The sequence below is a fragment of the Chelonia mydas genome, chromosome 15, assembly GCF_015237465.2.
Source record: "Chelonia mydas isolate rCheMyd1 chromosome 15, rCheMyd1.pri.v2, whole genome shotgun sequence".
Classification (NCBI taxonomy): domain Eukaryota; kingdom Metazoa; phylum Chordata; order Testudines; family Cheloniidae; genus Chelonia; species Chelonia mydas.
In genome coordinates, this window is record NC_057856.1 from 10,107,509 (window position 1) to 10,135,480 (window position 27,972).

At 45.0% G+C, this 27,972-nt stretch overlaps 1 protein-coding gene across 1 annotated transcript; it reads left to right on the forward strand.

Annotated features, from left to right (window-relative positions):
- Nucleotides 1–392: 392 nt before the first annotated feature.
- TMEM233 (transmembrane protein 233) lies at nucleotides 393–27,972 on the forward strand. The gene is made up of 3 exons (XM_037879122.2): nucleotides 393–774; nucleotides 14,890–15,024; nucleotides 25,897–27,972. Exons 1-3 carry the CDS (start codon nucleotides 592–594, stop codon nucleotides 25,906–25,908), a joined length of 330 nt encoding a protein of 109 aa, XP_037735050.1. The 5' UTR covers nucleotides 393–591; the 3' UTR covers nucleotides 25,909–27,972.

Genomic DNA, 27,972 nt, shown 5'->3' on the forward strand with positions numbered 1-27,972 from the left:
GCTGGTGCTGGCCAGGGCTGGAGACAGGGGCCCTGACTAGACAGCCCCGGCTCTGCCCCAGGCCGGCAACGCGCCTGTTTCTCTCGGCTGCTCCCGCCACGTGCCGCCTGCAGGCTGCTGGGTCCGTCCGACGTTGGGGGCTCCCCGGGAGCCGCTGCCGCCGGCCGGGAAGGCGCCGCCTCAGACCGTGTTTCTTGAGGGCGGGAATCCGGGGCTTGTACCGCTTCCCTCACGAGCCCTCAGCGGCTGTCCGCCCCCTTTCCCCACACGTTCGCCCCTCCTCATGTGTGTCCTGCCCGGCCCCTGTGTTTACGCCCCCGTGGCCCAGGGCAGGGTCCCCACAGGGAGCCGCCCCGGCCCCGCGCCCCGCCCCGCGCAGCCTGAGGCGCCGGCGGAGGGGGCGCCGCGCCTGGCCCGGGCGGGCTCTCTTGGCTCCCGCCGCCGGGGGGGGCGGAGGCGGAGCGAGGCGCGGGGAGGTCCCGGCGCCCCGGAGCCCTGCGCTGGGAGTTCAGACCCTCCCGCGGAGCTGCCAGCCCGGAGAGCGGAGCCTCTCGCCGCGTCTGCCCCGCACGCCGCCGCCTCCTCCCGCCCATGTCGGAGCCCGCCGCCGGCTCGGAGCTCAAGCGGGCTTTGCACAGCAGCCCCGAGAGCAGCGCCCAGCATGAGCCCCCGCAGGCCGCGCCCGTGCCCAAGAGCTACCTGGCCCTCAGCATCTTCTCCTGCTTCTGCCCCGCGTACCCCATCAACATCGTGGCCTTCGTCTTCTCCATCATGGTGAGTGGCCGGGGACAGCCCCTGCCCTGCGCTGGCCGCCTCCCGGAGGCAGCTTGCCAATGCCCCTGGGTCTCCGGGGGTGGGTGGGGGGCGTGATCCCCTGGCACCCACCGTGGGGTAACCCAGCCCGGCGAGAGCCGGCCCTGGGCTGTCCCGCAGCCACGGGCTGAGATCAGCCGCTGCCGGGCTCGGTTTGCTCAGGTCCGCCCTCGCCCCTTTGCTCTGCGAAGCCTTGTCCTAGCTCGGCCCATCTGGGCATCAGGTGGGGGAACTGCTGGGCTGCCACAGAGACTTCCCTTTGCCCGGCCTCTGGCCTTTCCCACTTCAGTGCCTGGAGTGGTGACTATTTCAGTGTCCATTGCAACAACCCCCATCACACGGGATCCAGCCCGCTCCAGTATGCACAGGAAGGGGGCTGCCCCCCCCCCCCCAACGTGTGCAAACTCTGCAGCTGGCCTCCTAGCTGTAAAACTCTGGGGAGCTCAGATTTGGCTCTACATTTTGTTGCTCAAACCCCTCTCTCATACAGAGGGAATTCCAGCCACAGCAGCATGCCTCCTCCTGTCGGTTCACCTGAACACTTGGCAAAGGATTTGGGTGGGTTGTTTTTTGTTTCTTTTTAATTTATTCTGCCCTTCCTCTCCCCCCCCCCCCACTGGAAAAACACAATAATGTTCTGGACAAAGTCCGCCTTTGATCTTAAACCTCCCCTCACACTTTACCTCTTTACACCTGCTGAGTAACTGAAGAGGAGTAAAGTAGGGGAGCACACACCTGCAGGCCTCTCTTTGACCTAGTAGATAAGCGACCTTCTTGCAGTATAGAGTACCGTCTTTATGCTCCTGATCTGTAGAACCAAAGGGTCAGAGCCAGTCTTTCTTTCCCATTAAATTATTCTTAAATACCCAGTCTCTGATCTTGACTAGGGTGACCAGACAGCAAGTGTGAAAAATCGGGACAGAGGGTGGGGGGTAATAGGAACCTATATAAGAAAAAGCCCCAAATATCGGGACTGTCCCTATAAAATTGGGACATCTGGTCACCCTAATCTTGACTGGCATCGCTATGAGGAGCATGCGTGATAAAATACATCAAATGTTTCTTTCCCTGCCTCCCTCCATACTCCTCTCTAGCTCACTTTCTTCCTCTTGTGTGGGTGAAGCCAGTCTTTGCCTCTTGCACTGAGGAGCTTCCCCCTGTTGGTTGACGGTTCTGTTGTTTTGGAGGAACGGTACCTGCTGTGGAGGGCCTAGGTGGGAAAGGAAGAAGCAATCTCTCTGGTGGCTAGGGCCAATCCCATGGAGGACTTTAAATGTCAGGACAGAGACCTTGAATTGCACTCTAGATTCAGTGGGGAGCCAAGGAGACAAAGCACAAAGCAATGTGTTCGTGGGCACCTGTGTTAATAAGCAGAAGGGCTCTTGTGTTTTGTGGTACTTGGAGCATTTGGGGGTATGTGGTTTCATTCCTAGATAGGAGTCACAGTTTACAAGCTTGGGGGTCAAAATGCATGAATCTCTGCAGCCTGAACTGCGTCTGATGGGATGGAGTGCATCTTCGGGCCAGTCACAGGGGGAAGTGGGTGTTTTTTTTGCCACCATGTCTCTATGCAATAAAGACGCCAAAAGGACTCCAGGACTGCAGCCTGACTTGACAATTTGAGGGCAGATGCCCTTGATGGTGGGGGTTGTGCTAGACAGTCAGGTTCTTCCAAGTGCTCCCCTTGTCCACCAGCATCATTGCAGTCCTGCCTGGGGTCAGTTTTTACTCAGCTGGTTTGTTTCCAGACACTAATATTAGCAAGGCCACGAGGAAGCTGGCTCACGGTGCTGCTCACATATGATATAAAGGAGATGGAGATTTGCCGTTCAGAGTTCTGAAGCTTTTTCTTCCTTCAGTTTTGTTGGCAATCCTACTAAGAATACAGGTCCAGATTCGGTAAGGTACTTGAGCACGTTTACCTTGGAGCACTAGTCCCATTGGAGTCAATGGCACTGTTTTCAATGTTAGGCATGTGTTTAAGTACCTTACTGAGCCAAACACATTAAGGAGATAATAGTTTCAGTGGCATAAATCAGTATCACAACCTCATGTTCTCCTGTCAGATAAATGAAAGCTGAAACATTTATCAGACCTAAAACATGGAGGCAAAGATGATTCAAATAAAGTCTTCAATGTTCTGTTATCTTGGTCACAAAGTTTTATTCCAATTAACTTTGTCTGTTAAACCAACATTGCAGACGTTTATTCTAACGCATCTTTGTGTGTGACAATGATCACAGCAAAGCAGCATTCTGATTGGCAAAGGAACAGCTGTGTTTTTTCTTCAGCCAGTCAACTTTTATAGGTGTGTGATTTTTAGCAGTAAATATGGGCTTTTCTGATTGCCTGACGCTAATTTTATTTGCTACAATAATAAGCAAAACAGGAATAGTTTGAATTCTTTGGCAATAACCGATGAAAATTAATGCACTGAGTACACTGAGACACAAAGGGCCAATCTTGCAAACCCTTACTCACACAAGGAGTAGTCCCTTAGTAATGCAAGAAGCCCCATTAACTTGGGGCTTTGTGGGTAAAAATTACTTGACTGGTTAATATCTCTAAAAAGATATATGATCCATGTGATCAGTAATCTTCCATTATTTAATGGAACTGAGAGGACAAACATATTTGTATATTGCATCTCTTTTCATCAATGAGGCTGCAAAGCTCAGTAAAAAGTAAACCTATTCATATATATGTACCCAAATGATTACATGTGTACAATGTGTATCAAAACACACTAATCTAAAACAAATCAGAAATCACATTTTGATTCTTACATTTGATAATTAGTTAAAGTAGATTTTCCAAGGTGGTCTTGACTACCAAGTCTTTCAGAGATTAAAGGCATTGGCTATAGTCGTATTTCACCAGGTAGATATTTTCTTTGTTTTTGACAATCTATACCACATAATCTCTTTCTTGATTTAAGAAGACCTATCTTTGATGGTATGTGACATCCTTTTTGTCTATGGATGTTCTGGGTACTATATAAATATAAAAGAACAATAATTTACTGTGCTGGTTCATGAACATCAATTTGCTATAATTGTGCGTTCACTAAAGTCAATGTGTAACAGCCAAGAGCCGAATGTGGCTCATGGACGCCTAAGGTGGTCTTCACAGCACCCTGCACCCTGTATGGAGATGCCCGTGCTCACATCCCAGTTTAAGATCAAGCAGGCTTTTGTAGGCAGGCTCAAATAAATTTCTCCATGGGATGTGTAAAAACAGTTGTGGGAAGGGCACTTCCTGAATGCTGGACGGTCCTTGCAACTTTTAACCACCCACTCCCTTTGTCTTCATGTCACCACCAGCCAGAACCTCTCCTGTTTTACAAAGACAACCTGTCCTGTCCAAGCTTCTTTTGACAGAGCCTCATAGAGCTTCAACTCCCAGAACCACCCCACCCAACCAGACACCAAGTTCTGGATTGGAACCTGTTACGCTTGCACTGTCACCTCTCCTGGCGTTGATACCCTTTATCTCACAAACGTTTTTCAGAATCTCTGAGCATTTACATTCATATCCATGTGGTGTGTTTTATTTTTCACAGAAGATGCCTAACTGTACACACTGCAGAGATAACCAAATAGCTTGCTACCTCAGAAAAGACTTCGGAGCATATATAAAATGTAGGAGATATATAAAATGTATGCTCACTTTCAGAACCCATAATGGGCCTGATCCTGATCCCATCAAAACCAATAGCAAAACTTCCACTAACTTCAAGAGGAGAAGGACTGCGCCCAGTATCTGTTTGTCATGTCCTTCCAACATGCTTGTGATATGCTGACAACCAAAATACGGTTCACACTAAAGGTATCATCTAACCCATCGGCAGGATTAAATGACAGATTTATTTTCTATCTTCTGCTGTCTCACATGTTATCGTCTACACAATTCATGTACTGTAATGGGTTTCTGATCCTTTTTTCCCTTGCTTTTGCTGACCTTCCCACCCTCCCCACTATTGGGGGCTCCAGTCTTATCCATTTTACATCTTATTTCCTTGAGTATTTCTGAATGGACCTTTCCACCCATCCTAATTATTTTTCTCTCCTCCTTATTCCTTGCCTCCTTTGTAGAACTCATGACTACACGAGATCAGTGAATCCAAGAGGATGAGGTTGTGGCACTATAATGCTGGAGGTGCTGTCTTTTGGATAAGCTGTAAAACTGAGGTCCTGGTCACTCGAGGTCATTAAAGATTGCTTGGCATTTTTTTTTTTTTTTTTTTTGCAAGAGTAGAAGTGTTTACTCCTATGTTCAGGCCAAACTTCATACTTGGGCGATTACATTCTCCCCAACTGTATTGCCTGGCAACTCCGATTGGATATTTGTATTCTTCTTTCCCTTGTGCTTTAAGCTGTTGTGTCATGTTGCTATGCAGTGTTAAACTATTGATGTGTTCCACCCCACATTCAGCTGTTTTATAATGCTGGATGAAATGATTTCTATGTATCCCTGACCAACCTCATAGCGGTGTTGGATTTTAAATTAATTGATGTGTGAGAGCTCCTTGGATGAAAGATTCCGCAGAAGTGGAAAGTACAATTATAATTATTCTCCAGTGTCTTCCTCAGATTCCTACCTCGTTCTTTTCTTTACGCCATATCCTGAGCCCATTGATTTCATTGAGCTCGGATCAGATTCTCTACCTCCTCCTTTAGAGATCTATCCTGAAGAAGATCACCTGGTCCAGGTGCCATTGCTAATTTTGTGCCTGGTTCTGCTCCCGCTGCAGTCAATGGTGAGCCGCCTATTGGCTTCAGCAGGACCAAGTTTGGGCCCTTTATGTTAACCCTCGTTGTCCATTGCTGACAACTCGGCTTCAGCTCTTTTGTTTTAGTGGAGCAGCGAGGCACCGTGGCAACCTCTGTGTGGTTTTATATTTGCAGTGGCATCTCAAGAGCTACTTCTCATCAACTCGTGGACTTTAAGGTCAGAAGGGACCATCAAGGTCATCTAGTCTGACCTCCTGCACATTCATCGGATGAAGTGAGCTGTGGCGTACGAAAGCTTATGGTCAAATAAATTGGTTAGTCTCTAAGGTGCCACAAGTACTCCTTTTCTTTTTGCGAATACAGACTAACATGGCTGTTACTCTGAAACCTTTAATTTAAATAACTAACTAACAATGCTAGGCAGCTATACTGAAACACATCTGCCCCTGCTGTTAGCTTTACCCACCAGAGATGTTTTTCTTAAACAATATAGTCAGTCCATCCCTGCAAACACCGAAGTGAAAGGGTGGTGGGGAGTTGTACCAGTGGTGTAGAGTGGCTTACTCATCCCTGTGTGCCCAGCTTGCTAATATGGGACAGGATGAAAGGAAGATGAAGCCAGCTCTCCTCTCACTCCCTGGCCCTCTCTGCTCCCTCCCTGCCCATTTGTTGATGGTTTGGTAGCACTGGGCAAGTATGTCTTGCTCACCTCCTCTTAGCCAGAGTCAGTCTGAGCAGGAGAGCACAGGGAGCCTCGCTCCCCTGCAAAGGCGGGGAAGGGCTCTGCCAATCTGGCCTACAGGGAGCACAGACTGCCTTCAAGTAAGTCAGCTAAGAGGCTGTTAAGGTTCATAAGTGTAGCAGGGAGGCTGACTTCTAGGGTATTTGCCATCTGTAAAACGCTGAGGGTTCTCTAATCTGTTTTACTTTGCAATGAACAGTCAGATTTCAGTCTAAGGAACTATGAGCAAGCACTGTACAGTGGAAATGCTTAACAGTAAAAGCAACTTAAAATGAATAAAAACCTTAGGGCCCAATCGTGCTACCTTCTACGCCCATGAGTGCAGGACGGCCAGTTAGGGAACAGAGGAACTCTTGTATAAATAAACGAGTAGTCCTGACTCACATGAATAGAGCTGCTAACACCAGTGGGGCTGCTGAAATATACAAGAGTTTGCAGGACCAGGCCTCTAATTCGTTTGACCTAAAAATGACCAAGAGAGGAGGAATTTGAGAGATTTCATAAGGAATTAGACTGAAAGTGGCTGTGATTTGCTATTGAAACTAGATAAAGACTAAGAGGTTAAGCACAGATCAACATATTACCCTAGACGTAGTGGTTAGCCCTAGAAATAAGACTGGGGTTGGGTTGGTTTAGTTCTATAACAGCTGAAGGTGTCCTAGGGGTGGAGAACCCAGGGCCTGATCCACAGCTCTTTGAAGTCAGTGGAAAGACTCACATTGATTTCTGTGGGCTTTAAGTTTGTCCCGCCCATATATCCATTTTATCCTTGAATAATATCTACTTAATGCTGTTTAATATAAGCCTCCTGACAAAGGAGCCTCTCTCCTGCTGGTCTCTCTTAAATGTGGTGCTTGCCCCTTCATGCTAATTGCCTTCTCCTCACCCATGGATTTTTATTAAAATAACACTATTCCAATAGCATTACTTATTGAAGTATGCAGTATGAATTATTTATCCATCCAATGCCCATGCGGGTCACTTTGAAGCACTCCTTCATGCTTCCAAAATACATTAGAATAGTTCTACAGAGCCACAACTTATAGCTCCCTGCCTTGCCAAAAGCTTCACTTCAGCCTGCATCATGTGTTCAACAGGGAGTAATTATGCTAGAAGTAACAAACTGCTCTCAGAGTAGGATGAAGTTTTTATTTTCCCCTTAGGAATTGGGGCCGTTTTTGCAAGCAGCAGACAAAATCCAACCTGACAACTTTAAAAAATAACCGTTATGTTTTGTACTTCTGTCGCATCTTCCAGTTGAGGATCTCAAATCACTTTAAAAACACTAAGATATTAAGCCTTACCCTTGTGAGGTAAGTAAGTAAACATTATTAGACTCATGTTGCAGATGGATACAAGACATTAAGTGACTTACCCAAGGGCATTTTCAAAGTCATGGGCAGAGACCAAAATAGAACTCAGCATCCCCAACTCCCAGTCCTTTGTTCCAACCCTAGGATCTTCCCTTCCATATAAACTGCTTTTAATTTAGCCTCAAGAGTGTAATTTGAGAGAAACTGAGATTTCTTTTGCTAACATAAAAGAGTGACAAAGTTAGTTCCTTGTTTCACTTTACCATCCCCTTGTCTCCCCTGCTGTCCATCTAAATAGCATAGCAAGCCAAACTCTGCTTGCTCTGCTCATGCAGATAGTCCTGGTAAAGTCATTAGAATAACTCCTTGAGTAGATAAGCAAGATTTTGACCAACATGACATAATAATAGAGGGACCTCTTAGTGAAGCATCAAACAGGTGCTAATTTAAAGACAGATAGAATGGCCATTTCCCCACTTGGGCACAATAGCCGAGTCTCATGACATATCGCTGCTTTTCTGCCAGAATGATCAGTTGGGCTGGTTTCTGTTAGTTGAAGGCAAGTAACCGGAGTGCCATAGCTCATCTCTCACCAGCTATTTCCAAAGTGACTTTCATACATCCGATTTGACTTTTGCTCCTGTGGAATGAAGAGTGGGTGTCCAGCTATTGTTAGAACAGATGAGAACTTCTGAAGCGGTTGGAAAAATCAATCCACTCTTGCTGAGTAAACCGTGAACTTTTTCTACATGGGCTTTGGAGGCTGCCATCCACGGCCCCGTACACAGGGAAGATGTGAACTCACAGGGCTGAACTGTGGCTTTAGGCTGCAGTCTGCCCTGGAAGGCACCGCAGATGCCACATGTCTAGTGGGAACTCCCAGATATTTTGTGCCTGAGGGAGAGACGGATGACTAGCACCCAGGTTGTGGGGAGGAGCAGAGTCACTACTACACCCCTTGAGAGGACTACGTGCAACTTTTCCCACTGCTGGGTGGTGCAAAGGGCTTAGGGTCAGCATCCCATTTGGTCTTTATGTGTTTAGTTCTACCACCCATGGGAATCAGAGGGACTACTCAGTGAGTAATGAATGTACTATTTGATGTGAGTAAGGGTGACGGGCTCCGGCACTAAGGGAGCACAAGGACCTGAATGGTGTCTGCCCCTTGCACCTAGATACAAGGAGGGAGGCTCCTTAGAAGCGCTGTTTGGAAATGTTACGATTGCATGTTTTTCTGCTGGAAAATGTCAATTCATCGAAGTGAAACGTTTCCTGGGAGCATGGTGATTTAGCTGAAGTTTCATTTTAAAAAACCCAACACAAAATTCAGCTAATGTTGCCAGGATCTGGTTTGACGTTTCTGGAGAGGAATGCTTTGACTTTTTGTCTAGAAATGACGTTTTGTTTCAAAATATATTGTATGGTGGGTTTTTTTGTTTTTTTTTTTAAATGTCCAGTCAGGACGAAATATTTTGATTGACCCAACATGAGACAAAATGTTATAATTTTGTTTTGCAGACAGTGGAATGAAAAAGAGAAAATGAGCTTGCAGAATAAACAGTCCACCCAGCTGTTTTTCTTACACTCTCACTAATCCTGGCACACCTACACAAGGCCAAGCATAATCTGGTCCATAAGGTCAAATTCCTCCTCCTCCCTAGTTGAATTCCTCTGCATTCAGAGACGTTACATCATCGATGAATTTGGCCCATAAAGCTTGGCCCGTTCACTAATAAACAGAGCATATACGGTGTCTGGCAGATGATAGCCCCTAATTATGTTGCTCTGTTTCTAATGCTGACTGCTGCTAAATTGATCCAAGATTAAACATCAGGTCCTGGGGGAGCTAAGGCTCTGCAGTAACATCTGGTATCCCCCCCCCCCCGTTCTAATTGCACTTCAGTAGCCTGAGAGCCTTTGCATGGAACAGGAGACAAGCTACCTAGTAAAGGTGTTCTGGGTTAGTCACGGAAATGTTTTCTGACCCTGCCACATGGACACCCAAATTCAATCTGAATTAAGATTGAGAGTGCATATCAATACACTGAAGGTAAAAATTATTTAAAAATAAAAAGAATGGGAGGAACAGAAAATTAAAAGAAATGCAGACTTTTGAATGCCCAGTAAGTCACTCAACCTTAACTGGTGCCACCAGCACCATTGTAAGAAGAAGAAAACAAACACTGCAATACCTGATCCTCAAACCGTCATGGGCCTATCTCATCACTGACCACAAAGACTGATGTGTACTGTGGTTACCCTAGCTCCAGCCTTCTTTGCAGTTGTGCGCAATCCGTAGCAAAAGATATACTTTATAAATTCCCTGTAAGACAAATAGCATGCTGAAGGCCATCATTCTCCATGCTTCACTGAGGGCCTTATCCAAAGCCCATTGAAGACTCTTTCCATTGCCTGCATAGGGCTCTGGAAAAGATCCTCAGATGCCATGGGTCATAATTGTGACCCAAGTGTCGTTAGCCACAAAGTAGTGCTTCTTAGGCCCAGATCATGACATTACATTTTTTTTACATAAAACAACAAATGTCAGTATGGAGCTTAATTGTCAGATTTAGGATCAGAGACGTGTTTATGAAACTTTACTGTGGTGGGAATGTGTGTTTGTGTGTGCTTTAAGGCACTGTAGTTGAGCCAGGCAAACACATCCTCCTGGATGTGACAATCTTTAGGAAAATGACTGGATTCTGGAGTTCCTAATTCGCCAGTGAATGACTTCTTTTATACGCTGTCCAGTGTCTCAAATTTGATCCTGTGCACTACATCTCACTGAGCTCTTTCAAGTAAACCCCCATCTGAAATCTCCCAGGCGAACCATTTTGAACTAGGACACGGCAAAAAGCATTAAAAGAATTTTCAAACTGTGAAGGTTTCAGAGTAACAGCCGTGTTAGTCTGTATCCACAAAAAGAAAAAGAGTACTTGTGGCACCTTAGAGATTAACCAATTTATTTGAGCATAAGCTTTCGTGAGCTACAGCTCACTTCATCGGATGCAATAAATTGGTTAGTCTCTAATGTGCCACAAGTACTCCTTTTCTTTTTGCAAACTGTGAAGGACACTTATTTTTTCCCTCAGTCCTACTGCTTTAAATCCACTTGTCGGAATGATCTCAAATTAGGTTAAAAACTGCTGGCTGCTGGCCACAAAACACACATACGAGTAAAAGTGTTTTTACTGGGAATTTTACAGTGTGTGTGTCGGGGGGCGGACACTGAGCTTTCTGTGGAAAAATGGACATAATTGGGCTTTCCGCCTTATCTACAGAACAGCTGCTGTAATTAAATAAGTGGCTACCAAATCATGGCACTGTGTATATGTGTGTGTGTATTTAGAAAAGCTGGACGAGCACAAGTCCATGGGGCCGGATGCGTTGCATCCGAGAGTGCTAAAGGAGTTGGCGGATGTGATTGCAGAGCCATTGGCCATTATCTTTGAAAACTCATGGTGATCAGGGGAGGTCCCAGATGACTGGAAAAAGGCTAATGTAGTGCCCATCTTTAAAAAAGGGAAGAAGGAGGATCCTGGGAACTACAGGCCAGTCAGCCTCACCTCAGTCCCTGGAAAAATCATGGAGCAGGTCCTCAAGGAATCAATTCTGAAGCACTTAGAGGAGAGGAAAGTGATCAGGAACAGTCAGCATGGATTCACCGAGGGCAAGTCATGCCTGACTAATCTAATTGCCTTCTATGACGAGATAACTGGCTCTGTGGATGAAGGGAAAGCAGTGGACGTGTTGTTCCTTGACGTTAGCAAAGCTTTTGACACGGACTCCCACAGTATTCTTGCCAGCAAGTTAAAGAAGTATGGGCTGGATGAATGGACTATAAGGTGGATAGAAAGCTGGCTAGATTGTCGGGCTCAAAGGGTAGTGATCAATGGCTCCATGTCTAGTTGGCAGCCGGTATCAAGTGGAGTGCCCCAGGGGTCGGTCCTGGGGCCGGTTTTGTTCAATATCTTCATAAATGATCTGGAGGATGGTGTGGGTTGCACCCTCAACAAGTTTGGAGATGACACTAAACTGGGAGGAGTGGTTGATATGCTGGAGAGTAGGGATAGGATACAGAGGGACCTAGACAAATTGGAGGATTGGGCCAAAAGAAATCTGATGAGGTTCAACAAGGACAAGTGCAGAGTCCTGCACTTAGGACGGACGAATCCAATGCACCGCTACAGACTAGGGACCGAATGGCTCGGCAGCAGTTCTGCAGAAAAGGACCTAGGGGTTACAGTGGACGAGAAGTTGGATATGAGTCAACAGTGTGCCCTTGTTGCCAAGAAGGCCAATGGCATTTTGGGATGTATAAGTAGGGGCATTGCCAGCAGATCAAGGGACGTGATCGTTCCCCTCTATTCGACATTGGTGAGGCCTCATCTGGAGTACTGTGTCCAGTTCTGGGCCCCACACTACAAGAAGGATGTGGAAAAATTGGAAAGAGTCCAGCAGAGGACAACAAAAATGATGAGGGGACTGGAACACATGACTTATGAGGAGAGACTGAGGGAACTGGGGAGGTTTAGTCTTCAGAAGAGAAGAATGAGGGGGGATTTGATAGCTGCTTTCAACTACCTGAAAGGGGGTTCCAAACAGGATGGCTCTAAACTGTTCTCAGTGGTAGAAGAGGACAGGACAAGGAGTAATGGTCTCAAGTTGCAGTGGGGGAGATTTAGGTTGGATATTAGGAAAAACTTTTTCACTAGGAGGGTGGTGAAGCACTGGAATGGGTTACCTAGGGAGGTGGTGGAATCTCCTTCCCTAGAAGTTTTTAAGGTCAGTCTTGACAAAGCCCTGGCTGGGATGATTTTTAGTCGGGGATCGGTCCTACTTTGAGCAGGGGGTTGGACTAGATGACCTCCTGAGGTCCCTTCCAACCCTGAGATTCTATGATTCTATGATACATGTGTGTGTATAAAATATAAACAGACTATTATGGCATAATTTTCAGAGTACTATGGATTTGTATTATGTTAATCACTAATAATATGCAGCGCTTTACAAAAACCTAAACACGCAAAGTCCCTGCGCAATAAGTTTCTTCTCAAATTCCTATTATTGTGCTACATTAGCTCTCTTTGCTTTGCCTATCCCATTAATACCACAATTAATACTTCAGAATTTGGCTTTGAAAAATCAACACTGGAAAAAAGTCAGAAATTGGCAAGGTTCATTTAAGGCATTTCAGACAGGTTCACCTCTTGTTCATGCTGCTGGCTATAAATAACAGTCCATTTCTCTCCCTATTCATGCTCTCTTTGCATTTCAGTTCTTGTCACAAACAAGGTAAGTGTCACAATAACCTGTAACAGTCAATGTTGATGAGAAAAAGTGAAAATAGGAGACAAAAAGACAAACAAAAAGATCTACTGATATCACTCAAGCACTGCTAAAATCATGGCTGATAAACAAAAGACGTGTGGGACTGGAAATTAGTGAACCAAAATTGGTGTGTCAGAAATTAGGCCTTTGGTGGACACAGTAATGAGGGGATGGGCTATTTCACCAAGCACTCCCTTTTGGGGTATGTAAAAATAAAAGAAGAGACTTTGAGGGGAAAATATGGACAGATGGACGGATGGAAACGCTGGCTGACTGAAAGAAGGGGAAGGAGCAAGCTTCGCCACCATGGCCGCCACACTCACCATCTCCCGGGGAAACTGGAGGACCTTTGTCATCCTGATCCTGAAAGATGGCCTGACGAGACAGAGCCAAGAGAAAGGCACCCAGATGGCATTTCCACCTCCACCAGCCCCGACTAAATCCTTTCTACCGCCCGGGATGTAAGACTTCGTCGTATACCCCTCCACTCACCCCATGTGTCCTTTTCCTTCCCCCATCTTATTTCTCTCTTTCCGGTCCCTCTCCTTTTTCCTTCAGTCTAATAAGAGTCTGGCTTAGCCAGCCAAATCTGTGTATTTTGCAACCCTGCTGCAAGCCTATGACCAACAAGGAAACTTTGAAAGCAGTGCCTGAGCAGCCCGATACTGGCCCAAGTTTATGCAAGTTCAGAGTGGCTAATGAGACAATGTGCTGGGCCTGTGTTTTTCCAGCAGTGAGGTGGCAAGTGAGAATCAACACCAGAGAGAGAAGCTGCATTTTCTACTTGTGCTGTTCATTTCTTTCGCCTGTTGTGTGCGATTGCCTTGTCGGTTAGGAAACAGTATTGAATTCTAACAACAACAGCTCCAGTCCATTTCAGTTCACTTCTTCTCTTTTCCCCAAGAGGACTGTTATTGCCAGCTTTAGTACCATCTAAGACTCTGTGAAATTGCAGGGGGGGTTCATTCTAAAGCCTCTCTCCAGCTAAAGGAAAAGGGAACAAGGGATGCTGTTAAAATCGGAGGCTTCCTTAATACTTTACATTTCAAATGCTTGAATTGTTTCCCCTTCTTTTTTCTGTATCTTTAAAAAAGGGTGACAAAGATTTTTACTGGTGTGTTTGCCATGGTACTAAGCAGGCTGAGGTCTCTGTGTAACCAAACCTTGTTTAAAACTGTGTAAGTCTGGACAGTGACAGGGTCATGTTAACACCTTTGACTCTTTGGGCCCATTTATTCCATCTAAAATAATACAACCGGCATAAATAACACATGAGATTGCTTGGTTTTCTTTTAGCTTTTAGGGTTTTTTCACTGCTAATGAAACAGCCAATTTCTGCTCACATGTAAATCACAATTCAAGTAAAGCTGAAAAAAAGGTTTTTCTAGGATTGTGCAAGTCAGTAACGCCTGGGAATGAGTGTGAGGAGAGTTGATTCAGCAATCCTTATGTTGATGACTTCAGTGGGGCTACTCTTTGAAATAAAGGCTTGTGTGCCTGGGGAGTTATTCTGGACTAGATGTTCCTGCTTAACTGTTCCTGATTAACTCCATGTGTTATTCTAGAATAAGAGTGCCTTATTCAAAATTAATTTAATCCATTTTGGCATCCACACATGGAGTTAATCAGGAATAATTAATCCACTTTGAGTTCACATGCTAATTTATTCCAGATTATTTTTTATGTGTAGACAAGACCTTAGAGCTGCATAATTGAAACCTAAAGTAGCCAAGAATAAGCCCTGAAATTTTGTGAAAATAGAAACTTGAAACCAGAATCCCTTGTTACAATGAACCTCACTTAGTACAGATATGTGTTCTAAAAATAATGCTCAGTATTCTGAAGTCTTGTATATTGTCCCAAAATGCAGGGCACTAAACTTTTAGTGAAGTCCATTGAACTGAGGGGTGGATTGAGTTGTTTAACAATAATCACAAACTCTGTTTCTGTTCTGCAGGCTTTAAATAGTTATAGTCGAGGAGACATAGAAGGATCAAGAAGACTGGGTCGCAATGCACTCTGGGTTGCTGTTGCATCAATCATGATTGGCCTTCTGATTATTGGGATCTATTGTGTAGTTCACTTCACAACGGTAAGCAAAGTTTGGTCATTTCCAATACAAGTAGTTCTTCCTTGAACAGGAGCTTCATTATAAAAGATTGACAACTATGACAGACTGATACTATTCATAGTGTTGTGTTATAATTCAAGGGTTCACTCTCATTAACTAAAAGAGCAATTTTTGCATTATTTCTTATTTAGAAGTAAAAGGAGGTAGTGTTGTCTGGTGGTTAGAGCAGATGACTGACTGACTAGGGATACTGGGATCTCCTCCAGCCTTTGCAACTCACTGACTGTGTACCTTGGGAAAGTCACTTATTGCTCTATTCCTCAGTTTCCCTACCTGTAAAATGAAGTGCATGGAGCTCCTCAGATGCAAAATTCTAGTGTGAATAAATACCAAATTTCAGGATCAGAAAAGAGACACTGGATCTATTGTAACATTGCCAAACAGAAGGAGAGATGTGATTACCGATTCATTTTTTGGTATTAACTAGCAATAATCATGCCAAAAAGCAACCACCTGATTCTCATTGCCTTTCTATTTGTGAAAGTTGTCCACACACAGTGCTATGTACATATGATCAGATTTTATCTTTTTTATAGCCCTGGAGGAGAAACAAGTCCTTTTTTGTTTCTCTAAAATGATTTATCCACGCAGAGGACACGTTTATAATGAAAACAGGACAAAAATAATTAGGACAACAATATATTCTCTTCAGGCTGTGCAATATGTTCTTTTCTCTTTAGCAATGTGCATTCCACACAGTTAAATCCATTTATTAGCATCTAACCTCTACAGAACCCCTTCCTTCCCTATGGCGTCCAAAATGCTTTACAATCTAATGTACAATGTGTAAAGAGAGAGCACCTCAGCCACCATTGAAATGCAGCCATCTCTGGGGAGTGGAATGCCGTGGCCGTTTAACAGTGCACAACCACTTCAGACAGAACAATGACTTCAGGGACAAGTTAAGGAAATAGGCTGTATTTACATAGGAGGCTGGACACAGCCCACCTATGTTTATGAAAAGTGCCATGAGGTCAGGGACTTAGCTGTCTAGCTCACTGGAAGTAGAGAACCTCCAGTAGGTCAGTGCCCTTTAGCAGCACGCCAAGATATTGATTCTTGTACTGACTCAAAGCCAAGAGTTTCCTTAGAGGTCTCCTGTCCAAATAGTAGCCCAATCTTGCCTTGCTTTGCTTGAAATCTGATAGGATCACAGACCAAGGCGGTAGGGTTCACTGGGCTCCCCCGGTCTCTAACTGCCCAGCCTCTCCATTTCTTTTCCTTCTCTCGTTCATCTCTGAGTGGGGCAGTAGCTCTCCCTCTTCTTGTGTAATGAGAATGTGCAAACAGGCGCACCCAACTGACTTTTTCCGATATCTGCGTGATATGCCACTTTTTCTTCATAAGCTCTCATGGGATAAGAGGGAAGGTCCTCTCATGGATTGGTAACTGATTAAAAGATAGGAAACAAAGGGTAGGTAAATAAATGGTCAGTTTTCAGAATGGAGAGAGGTAAATAGTGGTGTCACACAGGGGTCTGTACTGGGTCCAGTCCTATTCAACATATTCATAAGAGATCTGGAAAAAGGGGTGTCAAGGTTCCTTCCCCACTCTGAACTCTAGGGTACAGATGTGGGGACCTGCATGAAAGACCCCTAAGCTTATTCTTACCAGCTTAGGTTAAAAACTTCCCCAAGGTACAAACTTTGCCTTGGCCTTGAACCGTATGCTGCCACCACCAAGTGTTTTAAACAAAGAACAGGGAAAGAGCCCACTTGGAGATGTCTTCCCCCAAAATATCCCCCCAAGCCCTATACCCCCTTTCCTGGGGAAGGCTTGATGATAATCCTTAGCAATTGGTACAGGTGAACACAGACCCAAACCCTTGGATCTTAAGAAGAATGAAAAATCAATCAGGTTCTTAAAAAGGTAAAAGAATCACCTCTGTAAAATCAGGATGGTAAATACCTTCCAGGGTAATCAGATTCAAAACACAGAGAATCCCTCTAGGCAAAACCTTATGTTACAAAAAGACTCAAAAACAGGAATATACATTTCCTCCAGCACAGCTTATTTTACAAGCCATTAAACAAAAGACAATCTAACGCATTTTCTAGCTAGATTACTTACTCACTTTACAGGAGTTGTAAGGCTGCATACCTGATCTGTTCCCGGCAAAAGCATCACACAGACAGAACAAACCCTTTGTCCCCCACCCCGATTTGAAAGTATCTTGTCCCCTCATTGGTCATTTTGGGTCAGGTGCCAACGAGGTTACTGTAGCTTCTTAACCCTTTACAGGTGAAAGGGTTTTGCCTCTGGTCAGGAGGAATTTTATAGCACTGTATACAGAAAGGTGGTTACCCTTCCCTTTATTTTTATGACAAGGGGTAAACTGTGAGGTGGCAAAATTTGCAGATGATACAAAACTAGTCAAGATAGTTAAGTCCCAGGTAGACTGCGAAGAGCTACAAAAGGATCTCTCAGAACTGGATGACTGGGCAACAAAATGGCAGATGAAATTTAATGTTGATAAATGCAAAGTAATGCACATTGGAAAACATTATCCCAACTATACATATAAAATGATGGGGTCTAAATTAGCTGTTACCACTCAAGAAAGAGATTTTGGAGTCATTGAGGATAGTTCTCTGAAAACATCCACTTAATGTGCAGCAGCAGTTTAAAAAAAAAAAAAAAAAAGGGCAAACAGAATGTTGGGAATCATTAAGAAAGGGATAGATATCATGTTGCCTCTATATAAATCCATGGTACACCCACATCTTGAATACTGCGTGCAGATGTGGTTGCCCCATCTCAAAAAAGATATATTGGACTGGGAAGAGGAACAGAAAAGCGCAACAAAAATGATTAGGGGTATGGAACAGCTACCGTATGAGGAGAGACTAATAAGACTGGGACTTTCCAGCCTGGAAAAGAGACAACTAAGGGGAGATATAATAGAGGTCTATTAAATCACGACTGGTGTGGAGAAAGTAAATAAGGAAGTGTTATTTACTCCTTCTCAGAACACAAGAACTCGGGGCTGCCAAATGGAATTAATAGGCAGCAAGTTTAAAACAAACAAAAGAAAGTATTTTTTTCACACAATGCACAGTCAACCTGTGGAACTCCTTGCCAGAAGATGTTGTGAAGGCAAGACTATAACAGGGTTCAAAAAAGAATTAGATAAATTCATAGAGGATAGGTCCATCAATGGCTATTAGCCAGGATGGGCAGGGATGGTGTCCCTAGCCTCTGTTTGCCAGCAGCTGGGAATGGGTGACGGGATGGATCACTTGATGATTACCTGCTCTTTTCATTCCCTCTGGGGCATCTGGCATCGGTTACTGTTGGAAGACAGGATACTGGGCTAAATGGACCTTTGGTCTGACCCAGTATGGCCTTTCTTATGTTCTTCACTTCCCAGTCTTCATTTCCTAGTGTGAAAACCTCTAATCTCTCTCCAGTAGAAGTCTTCCTGTGCGTCTACTAATTCTTGTTGCCTTTCTTTGGACCATTTCTATTTAACACTAAATGCTTTTCAAGATGAGGGTGCCCACAGTGTTTCAGTGGAGAGTGTAACATTGATATAAATAATGGCATTATAATATTCTCCATATTATCTGTCTCACTCTTAATCCATCCAAACACCTGGAGCCTGATTATCATTTACACCAGGGCCACTTTACATTGGTAGTGGAAAAGGACCTGTGTGGGAAAACTGTTTTTATACTGACTTTAAGGCCCCTTTACATTGGTGCATAGTAGCCTGGTGTTTGCTTTATTTGACGACTGCTGCTGTGCGTGGAGTAGATGTATTCACTGAGCTGTGTACTATGATGTGTGTACTGTTTTTTTCTGACAGGATATAGTGAATAGAAAAACCTGGACCAGCAGCATGTACAAGCAGCATTAACTTGTGTTTATCAACACTGAATTCCACCTGCTGTCATGTTATCCCATCATCAGTCATTGCTAGCTCCCTCTTAAGTTTCTCAGTCTTGTCAAGACTTGACTAGCCAAAATGATTTTGGTCACTGGTAAATTTTGCCCCCTTACGGTTCATCTCCTTTCCAGGTAACTAATAAAGATATTTAGTAACAAGTCTCATTATGGATCCTTTGGGCTACCCCACAATTAACCTCCTGGAAAATTCCTCCTCTTTGTTTATTGTTTGTAGCCAGTTTCCAACCCATTGCAGAATTTTACCTCTCCTCTCATGACTACTTGGTTTCTTGAAGAGCTTGCAGACGACTTCACTTGGGCGTTCATAAAGCTTCGATTAAATTATACCTGCCTCTTCTCCTTATCTACTGTTGTGCTGATTCCTTCAAAGAATTTGAACAGATTAAAGAGGCATGATTTTTCTTTACAAAAGCCAGGCTGATTTGTATGTTCAGCTCAGTGTTTTATAATTCTTTCATTATTGCTTCATCCAATTTACTTGTTATTGACATAATGGCTTAACTGACCTGTAATGCCCAGGATCATCCCTAGCATCTTTTTTAGAATACATACAATATTTGCTGCTACTCTGGTCCAGTCGCTGATTTAATGAGTCCCTATTTTTGGTAGCAGCTCAGCCCCGTCATGCTTCAGTTCTGTCAGAATGCTTTGGATTAAGACCATCTGGTGACTTGCAGTTTACAACTGAGATTTTCAAAGGACCCAAACTCCTTTTGAATTACACCTGTTTCCGTTAGGTCCCTTTCATAATCCCAGCCACTGTTATCAGTTTGTTCCAGCATCTTCTCTTTTGGTCCCTCCGTCCCTAAATATAAACATGTGCTCAGTCCCTCAGGAGAGGAAGCAAGCCCTCTGACCAGTGGTTGGATCAGAGTTGTAGGAAGGCTCCAGTGGTACCCACACCAAGCCATCCTCAGCTGCCTGGAAACTCCTAGTAATGCAGGGCTGGGCTGTTGGGGGTAGTGATGGTAGCAGTGGCAGAGGGGGAAATGAGGGATGTTCCACCCTGACACAAAACAATGACGAGAATTGTACTTTCTGTTAACTGTTGGGCCCGCCTTAACGTCAACAGGGAAACAGGATTTGGTAGGTGTTCTTGGGATTCCCCTTGAATTTTCTAGCCAAGTCTGGCATTTCTGAACTGTGGAGTGAACAGGAATGGATTTGGAGTGACCACTGCTAGCGTTTGTCATTCTCTGTGACAGATTGAGGGCCTGCTAAGGCAATGTGCCTGCAGAATCAGGCTGCCTCTGGGCCCTAGAATTCTGTTCTCTCTGACAAGGACCTTGTCTCTCCTGCAGATGAGCTCAAAGATCAGACACAGCTGGGAAGAACTAGAGCATGTGGCGAGGTCCGCTAGCAGCTTGCGTATCACAGGAACTGCCAAAGATTGTTCTGCGGCAGACTGAAAATAGATCAGGGGGACTGGTGGATTCAGAAGGGAGAAGAGCTCTTTATATTTCAGTGAGCTCCTACCCTCGGAGGAATCCTGCCCATCTCTGCATAGCCGGAATAGTTTTATTCAATGCCTCTGGCGAGTCCTGAGGAACCAATCGGAGAGTTAGAGCAGTTGGGAGGCTGGCCCATGTACGGTGGGAAATGTCTAGTCTGTTTTCATGGTAAAGATTTACCAGGAGGCAGATACTGAGCCACGTTCTGGGCTTGTGCAGGTGACACTCAGAGCAGAAGTTGTTCACCTGTCTGTAAGGATAGCACTTTCTCTCCAGGGGGCTAAAATGGGGCTCACTACTCACTGCTGGAGTGCCTCCTTTTGTGGCTTGTCTGGGGACTAGCTCTCAACTGGTCTGAGGCCTCCTCCTTCAGTTGCTGGCCCCACAGTCTCTCCCTCTGGACTCAGGTTATTCCCTCTTCACCATTCGGTCCACCAGCCAGATCACATAGTCCTCCTATTCTGAGGTGTCAAAGGCCACTGGCCCAACTGGCCCAGGCAATAGGGGAACCTGGGCCCACCCACCACCCTGGACTGCAGCCCAGGGACCCTACACCCAGCCACCACTATCTGCTCAAGGTCCAGTCTTGTTGCTGTTTCTCTGGTCTCTTTCCGACCTTTCTGCCCTATCATCTGGCCCACCTCTGGGTTACCACTGGAGCCTCCTCTGCTTCCCCCTCTCAGCTACTTGTCAGGGTCTGTAGTTCCCAGGGCTCACTCTCCACCTAGACCACCTCCTTGTACTGAGCCAACTCCCTATGCCTCTAGGGAGTGACAGCACAGCTCCTCCCTGCAGCCCTCCTCCTACCACCAACTTCCTCTCTTTATAAGCCTGTCCCAGCTCCTTCCCCAGCGGGGCTTCATCAGCCATTTGTCTTTACCAGTCACTAGCACCCCTCCAGGTGCAGCCTGTAGATTAATGGGCCTATTTTAGCTGTCCAGGCCATGTGCAGGTTGGACACCCCATCACAAGGACATGTGGGAAACATCCATTTTAAGCTGGGAAATGACATCTGACAGATAGGATGAGGCACAGCCTGGTTAAGGGAATATGGCGTCCCTAGATATAATGTTCGGTCGGACACTGAGAGGCTAAAGCACCCCACAGTTTGGAGTTTCTAAACCACTGCTCCATCTGCCCAGTCATTAATTAATAGATTTCACAGCTAGTACATGTCGAATGAGACGTGTTTAGATTCCCCTTTAAATTTTGCGCGGAAATGTTGTTTCAAAATAAAACAAACGCACAAAGTGTTTAGATGCCAAATCGTTAGCAGAATACAGACTTAGCAGCACCAGCCTCAGAGGAAGCAGATTCATGTTTGGTTTAAATTGGATACTTTCAAAACAAGATGGATTTACTTTCTCAATTCACTGGGGCAACTCTAGAGAAGATTGACAATCTCGTTCGGTATAAATCCAATCCTCATCTGGTATAAATCAGCACAGCCCCATTGAAATCAGTGGATCTTACTCCACATTATACCAGCTGAGGATCAGGCCAAATGAGATTTTGAGTTTTGTTTCTATATTTGCACGATCGACATTTTCACCAGTTGAACTAATTGTGCAAGGGTAAGACTTGATTATCTCAGTCGGTGCAAACTTTGGCATGTCCTTGACTATGCTTTGGAGCCAGTGCTAGTTGAACTACATTGACTACTGAAGCGGGGCTATTCCCAGTGCAGACAAGGCCTAACAGAAGGTGTAAAATAAAGAAGGCCCTTCCTTGCTATGCCTTGTACCCTCTCCTGTTAGTTTCCTTCCCTGTGTACACAACCCCTTCCACTCCTTCGGTATGTAACTGACACTCACACGGACTTGCTAAAATGTAACTTGAGCCACTGCTTACCTCACCACCAAGTTTAGCCCCAAGTGTGACGCTAAAGGCATTTTATCTAGGTGAAAAAAGCTGTGTTTGCCCTGCAGGAGCCAATACCCCCTAAGACCTAAACAGGGATCAGTTCCCTTCACTCTGCGTTAGGCCATCACTACGCCATAATGTGGTTCGTCAGAGTGAACGGGATGTGTGCCAATGTCGGACCTGCTCATCATGGGCCTGAGCTAAAGTCCATTGCAGTTGACGAGTCTTTCCACCAACCTTAGAGGGCTTTGGGTGAGGCCCCATGTCACCTGCTGGTGCGTGCAGCCTACCAAAGCTCTAATCTCTGCCCCAGCTATAGTGAATGGGGATTCTTCTTTGGTGCAGGGGACAGAGACCTGGATCTGTGGAGCAGAGGGTCTTACAGTTCTGTTCCTGCTAACAACCGTGCAGTCAAGGCAGCGACAGATTTCATTCCGATCTCACTAGCCACAGTGAGGACGCAGACTCCTGAGCTCAGGTCACAGCAGTGAAATGAGGGAGGCCCCAGTTCACCAGTGTTTTGTTTTTAAAAGCATATTTATTTGTCATATTTATGCTATGCTCCAAAGGGAGCCCCCTCGCCCTCTGCAGCAGGACTGGATTGGCTCCTGATTCTGTGAGTAATCTGTGATTTTATACAGCCTTTTACGGTCCTTATTTTTAAAACCACTTCAGTTTGACTCTAACATGTGTTCACGTGGTGATGAGGGCACCGTTGGGAGCAGAGTTAGAGATCAAATTTGTTTTGTTTTCCCATTAAGCACTGAAACGTGCCCGCTAAAGACCAGTTCTTTGGTACGGGTCTCCGAAGGGATTTACTAGTCAATGTAAGTTGGAGAGAGCTGAGTAGAAATGTGGGGAACCACTAAGCACTGATACAGCAAAGTAAAAACACTCACCCGGATGTATAGACCTGACTGTGAAATACAGACAGCCTGAGGATGAGAAGGGGTGGCCAAAATATTAAAGGGAAGGAATTCAAGGGGTTCCTGCCAATGGACAGGCACTCGGAGCTGTTTTCATTCACATCAACAGCTCATCCTCCCAATTTGTCAGGAACCGAGCTGCCAAAGGGCGGATCGAGTTTCCAGCTGGTGGATGGACACATGAGGAGGGCAGTCTGTATTCAGCTCCTTTAGAATTTCATCCCAACTGTTAGGATATTTTAACATTCACGCAGAGGAGTGAGACCTTTTGACTCCCCCTTTAATCTCTGTTTAGACGGCGCTTCACCCCATGCAAGTCCCAGAGAGCTTTCAGGAAGTAACCGCTTCCCATGGCTCATAGGGGAAACATGGGAACAGTCAGGCTTTCTAAAACCATTAAAAGTACTAGTCCTTTCCTTTTTTACGATCATAGGGCCTCAGCTAATCCACAGACATTATGATTTAGTGTTGGGCAATCCCTGCTGGAAGGAACAGGATTAAGCAATTATGCAATTGGCAGGCACAGTGTACACTGAGATCTTTTCTTACTAATTTATCAATTACTCTTTGGAAGGAAAAGATACCTAACAATAATACTCTTCACTTCCGTAGCATTTTCCACCTGAGGCCCTCTAAATACTTGACAATGATGAGTGTATTAAGCCTCACAGGACATGACCATGCAGCCCATGGCAGTGAGATTCCCACCCAGGTCGACAGACTTTGGGCTTGCAGGGCTCATGCTAGTGGTCCAAAAATAGCTGTGTAGACAGCGCTTTGAAGTTGCTGCTGAGGCTGGAACTCCAAAGCATTTTCTATACAGATCTTTTTAGAGCGCTACCGTGAGTCCCATTAGTACAAGTCTCTTCACCCAGGCTGGGAGGTTCACTGCCCCAGGTTATGTAAACATACCCTTTATGACACTGTGAGTCTTGAAATAATTATATTCTCCATGTTCCAGATGGGATAAATTAAGGAGCCGCAAGATGACGTGACTTGCCCATGGTTACACAGTGAGTCTCTGGTAGAGGTGGGCACAGAACCCAGATCTTTTCACTCACTGTTCTGGTCTCAGACCGCTTGACCGTGCGTCCTCCTCCAACATTAATGTCACTGTGATGTTAATCACACATCCATCCCTCCACAAATGCCTTCTCCCAGCCCACAGGCATCACGTTAAAGGTATTTATAAACCAAATAGCATAGTTGCAAGGAGAGTCCGGGCTGTTCAGTGTTATTGGCATTCTGACAGGAGGATAAAGAACACACTGACAGCAGGGTCTCCAAAGTTTGGCTAATTATTATTATTTGCATTCCTGTAGCACCAAGGAGCCCTAGCCAGTGACCAAGGCCCCATTATGCAAGATGCTGGACAAACAGAACAAAAAGGCGGTTCTTTCCCCAAAGAGCTTCCAATCTTAGACAAGACACAATGGATGGAGACAGACATGGCTGCAGCTTCCCTCCTGTTTATTAATGGAGTGGCCTATGTAGCCTGAATGCTCAGACCTGTGAACTCTGCAGCCTGCACCTCTATATAGAAGACAAGGCTGGCTGCAAATTGCTGTTTTCCATAAGCTAAGGGAAGCCCCAGCTCTTGGCAGATTGGTAGTGAAGCCCCTTTGATTGGGCACAATTTAGGCACCCCAGAAAAACTTAGGGCAAGCCTGGTAGTCCTTATTTATCTTTGGCCTGGTCCTGAGAATTGCAGAGAATCCTTTTAAGTCCTGACTCAGGTAGCCTTCTCTCCAGCCTTAAGAGGAGATTTCCCTGAGTAAGAACTGAATAAAAAATGATGGCCCAATTGTTTCCCTCAGACCTGTGCATGGAGGGGACCCTCTGCACCAGATGTTGCCCTTTCCGTGGAGGACCGGACATAGTCCTGCTCGGTGCCCAGCTAAAGAGTAAACACAGTCTGAGGCTGCATTTACTGTTTCGTGGAGCCCCCTCTTCCATGCTTGGCATCTCCTTTAAGGCGTTCCTGGGGCAGCTGCTTGCGGGGGACATTATGGAAATTGTCCAGAGAAGAGGGAGGGGGATCAACAGAGAGCCCAGCTCCCTTGAGTATCCTGTGAGATCAGCATAACCCTTGGGGGAGCCATGAGTTCTGAGGGCCACACCTGCTGTTTCTCTGGGGAGCAGGCAGGCCCTGCCCTCAATACAAGAATTGGGAGGAAACCCCATAAGGGGAACCTCTCGGAGTTTTCCTCCCCTACCCATGCCCCACAGGAGGGGCGATCAGGCCTTTAATAAGGACCTTGACAACCCATAATGCATTGCTACAATATCAGACATTGGTGTCACCTGCAAAACCATGTTCTTGCCTGGCTGATTTTTACAGTTTAAGGTGAAAGAGCTCCTATTGCCCATTGCCAAATGTTGACTCACCCCTTAGCAAACATTAGACTGTTTCCTGGCAATCGGGCGATCCTAGCCTACACTGATTTAGGTAACCCTGATTAAAAATTCAGATCTGACTGAGAGTAGACTGATGCCAATGGAAACATAATGCTTTGCTTCAAAAGTACATTGAACCACTAATCCACTGGGATATTTGTTTAATAGGAACAAGCGCCATTAAATAATGCATCCATTAGGCCTGTAGAATGAATAATTTAAATGCAGATCTCTCTCTCTCTCTCTCTCTCTCTCTCTCAAAATTACATGTTTTTGTGCCATTGCAGCATGCTCTCTGAAGACCAGGACTGACCATGAAGGATTATCATTATCTAAACCTCTGGGAAGGAAATGTGTGAAGAAGAGGGGAAAAAATCCTTCATTCCAGACTGTTAGATTTGACCCTCCAAGTCCCTCTCCAGAGGCAAGTTGCTGGTGGATGAACTAATAGTCCAAAGTTAGCACATCAAAGTGGTGTGACCAGATGTGCAAAGTTATTTATTTGAAAAAGAATCTTGGTATAGAGCAATGCACGCCCTCCTATTCTAATGTACGGTGGGGTCTTGGGCCTTAGTGACCGACTTTACTTTCTCTCGTATGTAGAGGGTGCCCTGAATCCATGGGTGTTCACTGGTTGAACTTAGTGACACAAAACCAACTGTTTACAGGACATGATTCATGTCCTCATCCTAAGCCCGGTGAAGCTAGTAGTCTGACTCCCATTGACATCATGGAGCTTTGGATTGGGCCCTGAAAGATTTGTATAATAATTTAAAATTGCCTCAGCATATAATCATACTAAATAACGAATTTATGGTCCGTTTTTATCTGCTGTAGAATCACCCTGAACCTGCAGTTCTTTCCTTCTGAGTCATCCCGAGCTTTTCTGTCTTTCACCTTGGTTTTTTTTTCAAATTCTGAAGGCTGATTTCAATCACTTGATTATGAAGGGATTCTCTTGTCCCATGTTGTGAGTCTATGTGCATTTCCTCCGAACGATCTCTCACATCTGTTGTCTTGTATTGTTGAGCCACCTTGCATTGTCCCCCCTCCTGCTTTGAATGTGCACTAACATATTTTCCTCTTCCGCACTGTGTCTATAAGCACATTTTCTCATATTTTTTTCTGGCAAAGTAGGTGCATTTTAGTCGATGTGCATGTCAATCCATTTTTTACAGTGTCTCTAGCAAATCAGTTCATCGGATTGTGCCCCATTTCATTAGTGTTTGTGTTTAATTCACCAACTCATCTTGCCGCTATGGTTTGTATGTCAGCGCACTTAGCAAAAGACAGATCCTGCCACCCTGGGTGACGCTGAGTAGCATCGGACTAATAATACAACGGCCTGCTCGCAGAGTGAGGTACTGCTCAGTAAGAATGGGGATACATCTACACAGCCCAGGGTAGAGAACCTCTCAGCCTGGGTCAACACCCTCCAGCTAGCACTAACACTATAAAAATAGCTGTGTAGACAACGCTTTGACGTGGCAGCTTAGGCTGGAGCTTGGAGTCGGAAGCCTAGGGAGGTGGTGGGCTTGCTGCCAGGAGCTGTGTAGATGCAGCCTAAGGAGGGCAGGTTCTGCCTCTAAACAAATACCAGAATACAGGACAATACAACTGCACTTCCTTAGCTGAAAACTTAAGAGAACAAATTTGTTTTTTTAAGCAAAATAATCTGTGCCCCAGAAGGATGACGTGCAGTAAAGATTAACATGGAGGGCCACATCCTCCACTGGGGTAAGTCGTTGTAGCTCCGTTGACTTCAGTTATTACTACAACTTCAATTTACACTCATTCTCCTCTCATTCACAATGGTGTAACTCAGGAGTGACTCCACTGAAAACAGTTGGATTTTACCAGTATAAAACAGGCATAAATGAGAAGAGAGTAATGCCTGGAATGAATACAGCTACACTGTTGCAAAGGAATAATCTTCAGAAACCTGTGCCTGTCAAAGCAGACATCCGGCAACAGAGTGTATTTTCTGTGCACTGAGATTAGGTTTTTAACAGAATTGTACTGTGGGGTTTTTTGTTTGTTTCTGCCTTCATGGTGGCCAATTTCTGTTTTTTCATTGAAGTCAGTGATGTAAATTCTGTTCTAAATGACACTAGTATAAATCTTGAGTGATTCCACAAAGTTGATTGATTCACTCAGGATTTACACTGGTAGAATTTGCCCAATTAGGAGTTTGTATGCCACTGACTTCAGTAATCCAGGAACTGCCCCATTCTGAGCACTTCTGAATGATTTTTGGATACTGTTTCACTGATTACAAATGTTTTGTAGCTTGCATTATTATCAGGTGTAAAAAAATTGTCATTGAGAGGCAGAATAAAACTGGTTTTAACTAATCATGTTCA

Bases quoted from the DNA above. Each gene is read 5' to 3' on its own strand.
- TMEM233 (XM_037879122.2), top strand. From the start codon at position 592: ATGTCGGAGCCCGCCGCCGGCTCGGAGCTCAAGCGGGCTTTGCACAGC. The intron at 775-14,889 runs GTGAGTGGCCGG...TCTGTTCTGCAG, and splicing joins CCTTCGTCTTCTCCATCATG to GCTTTAAATAGTTATAGTCG.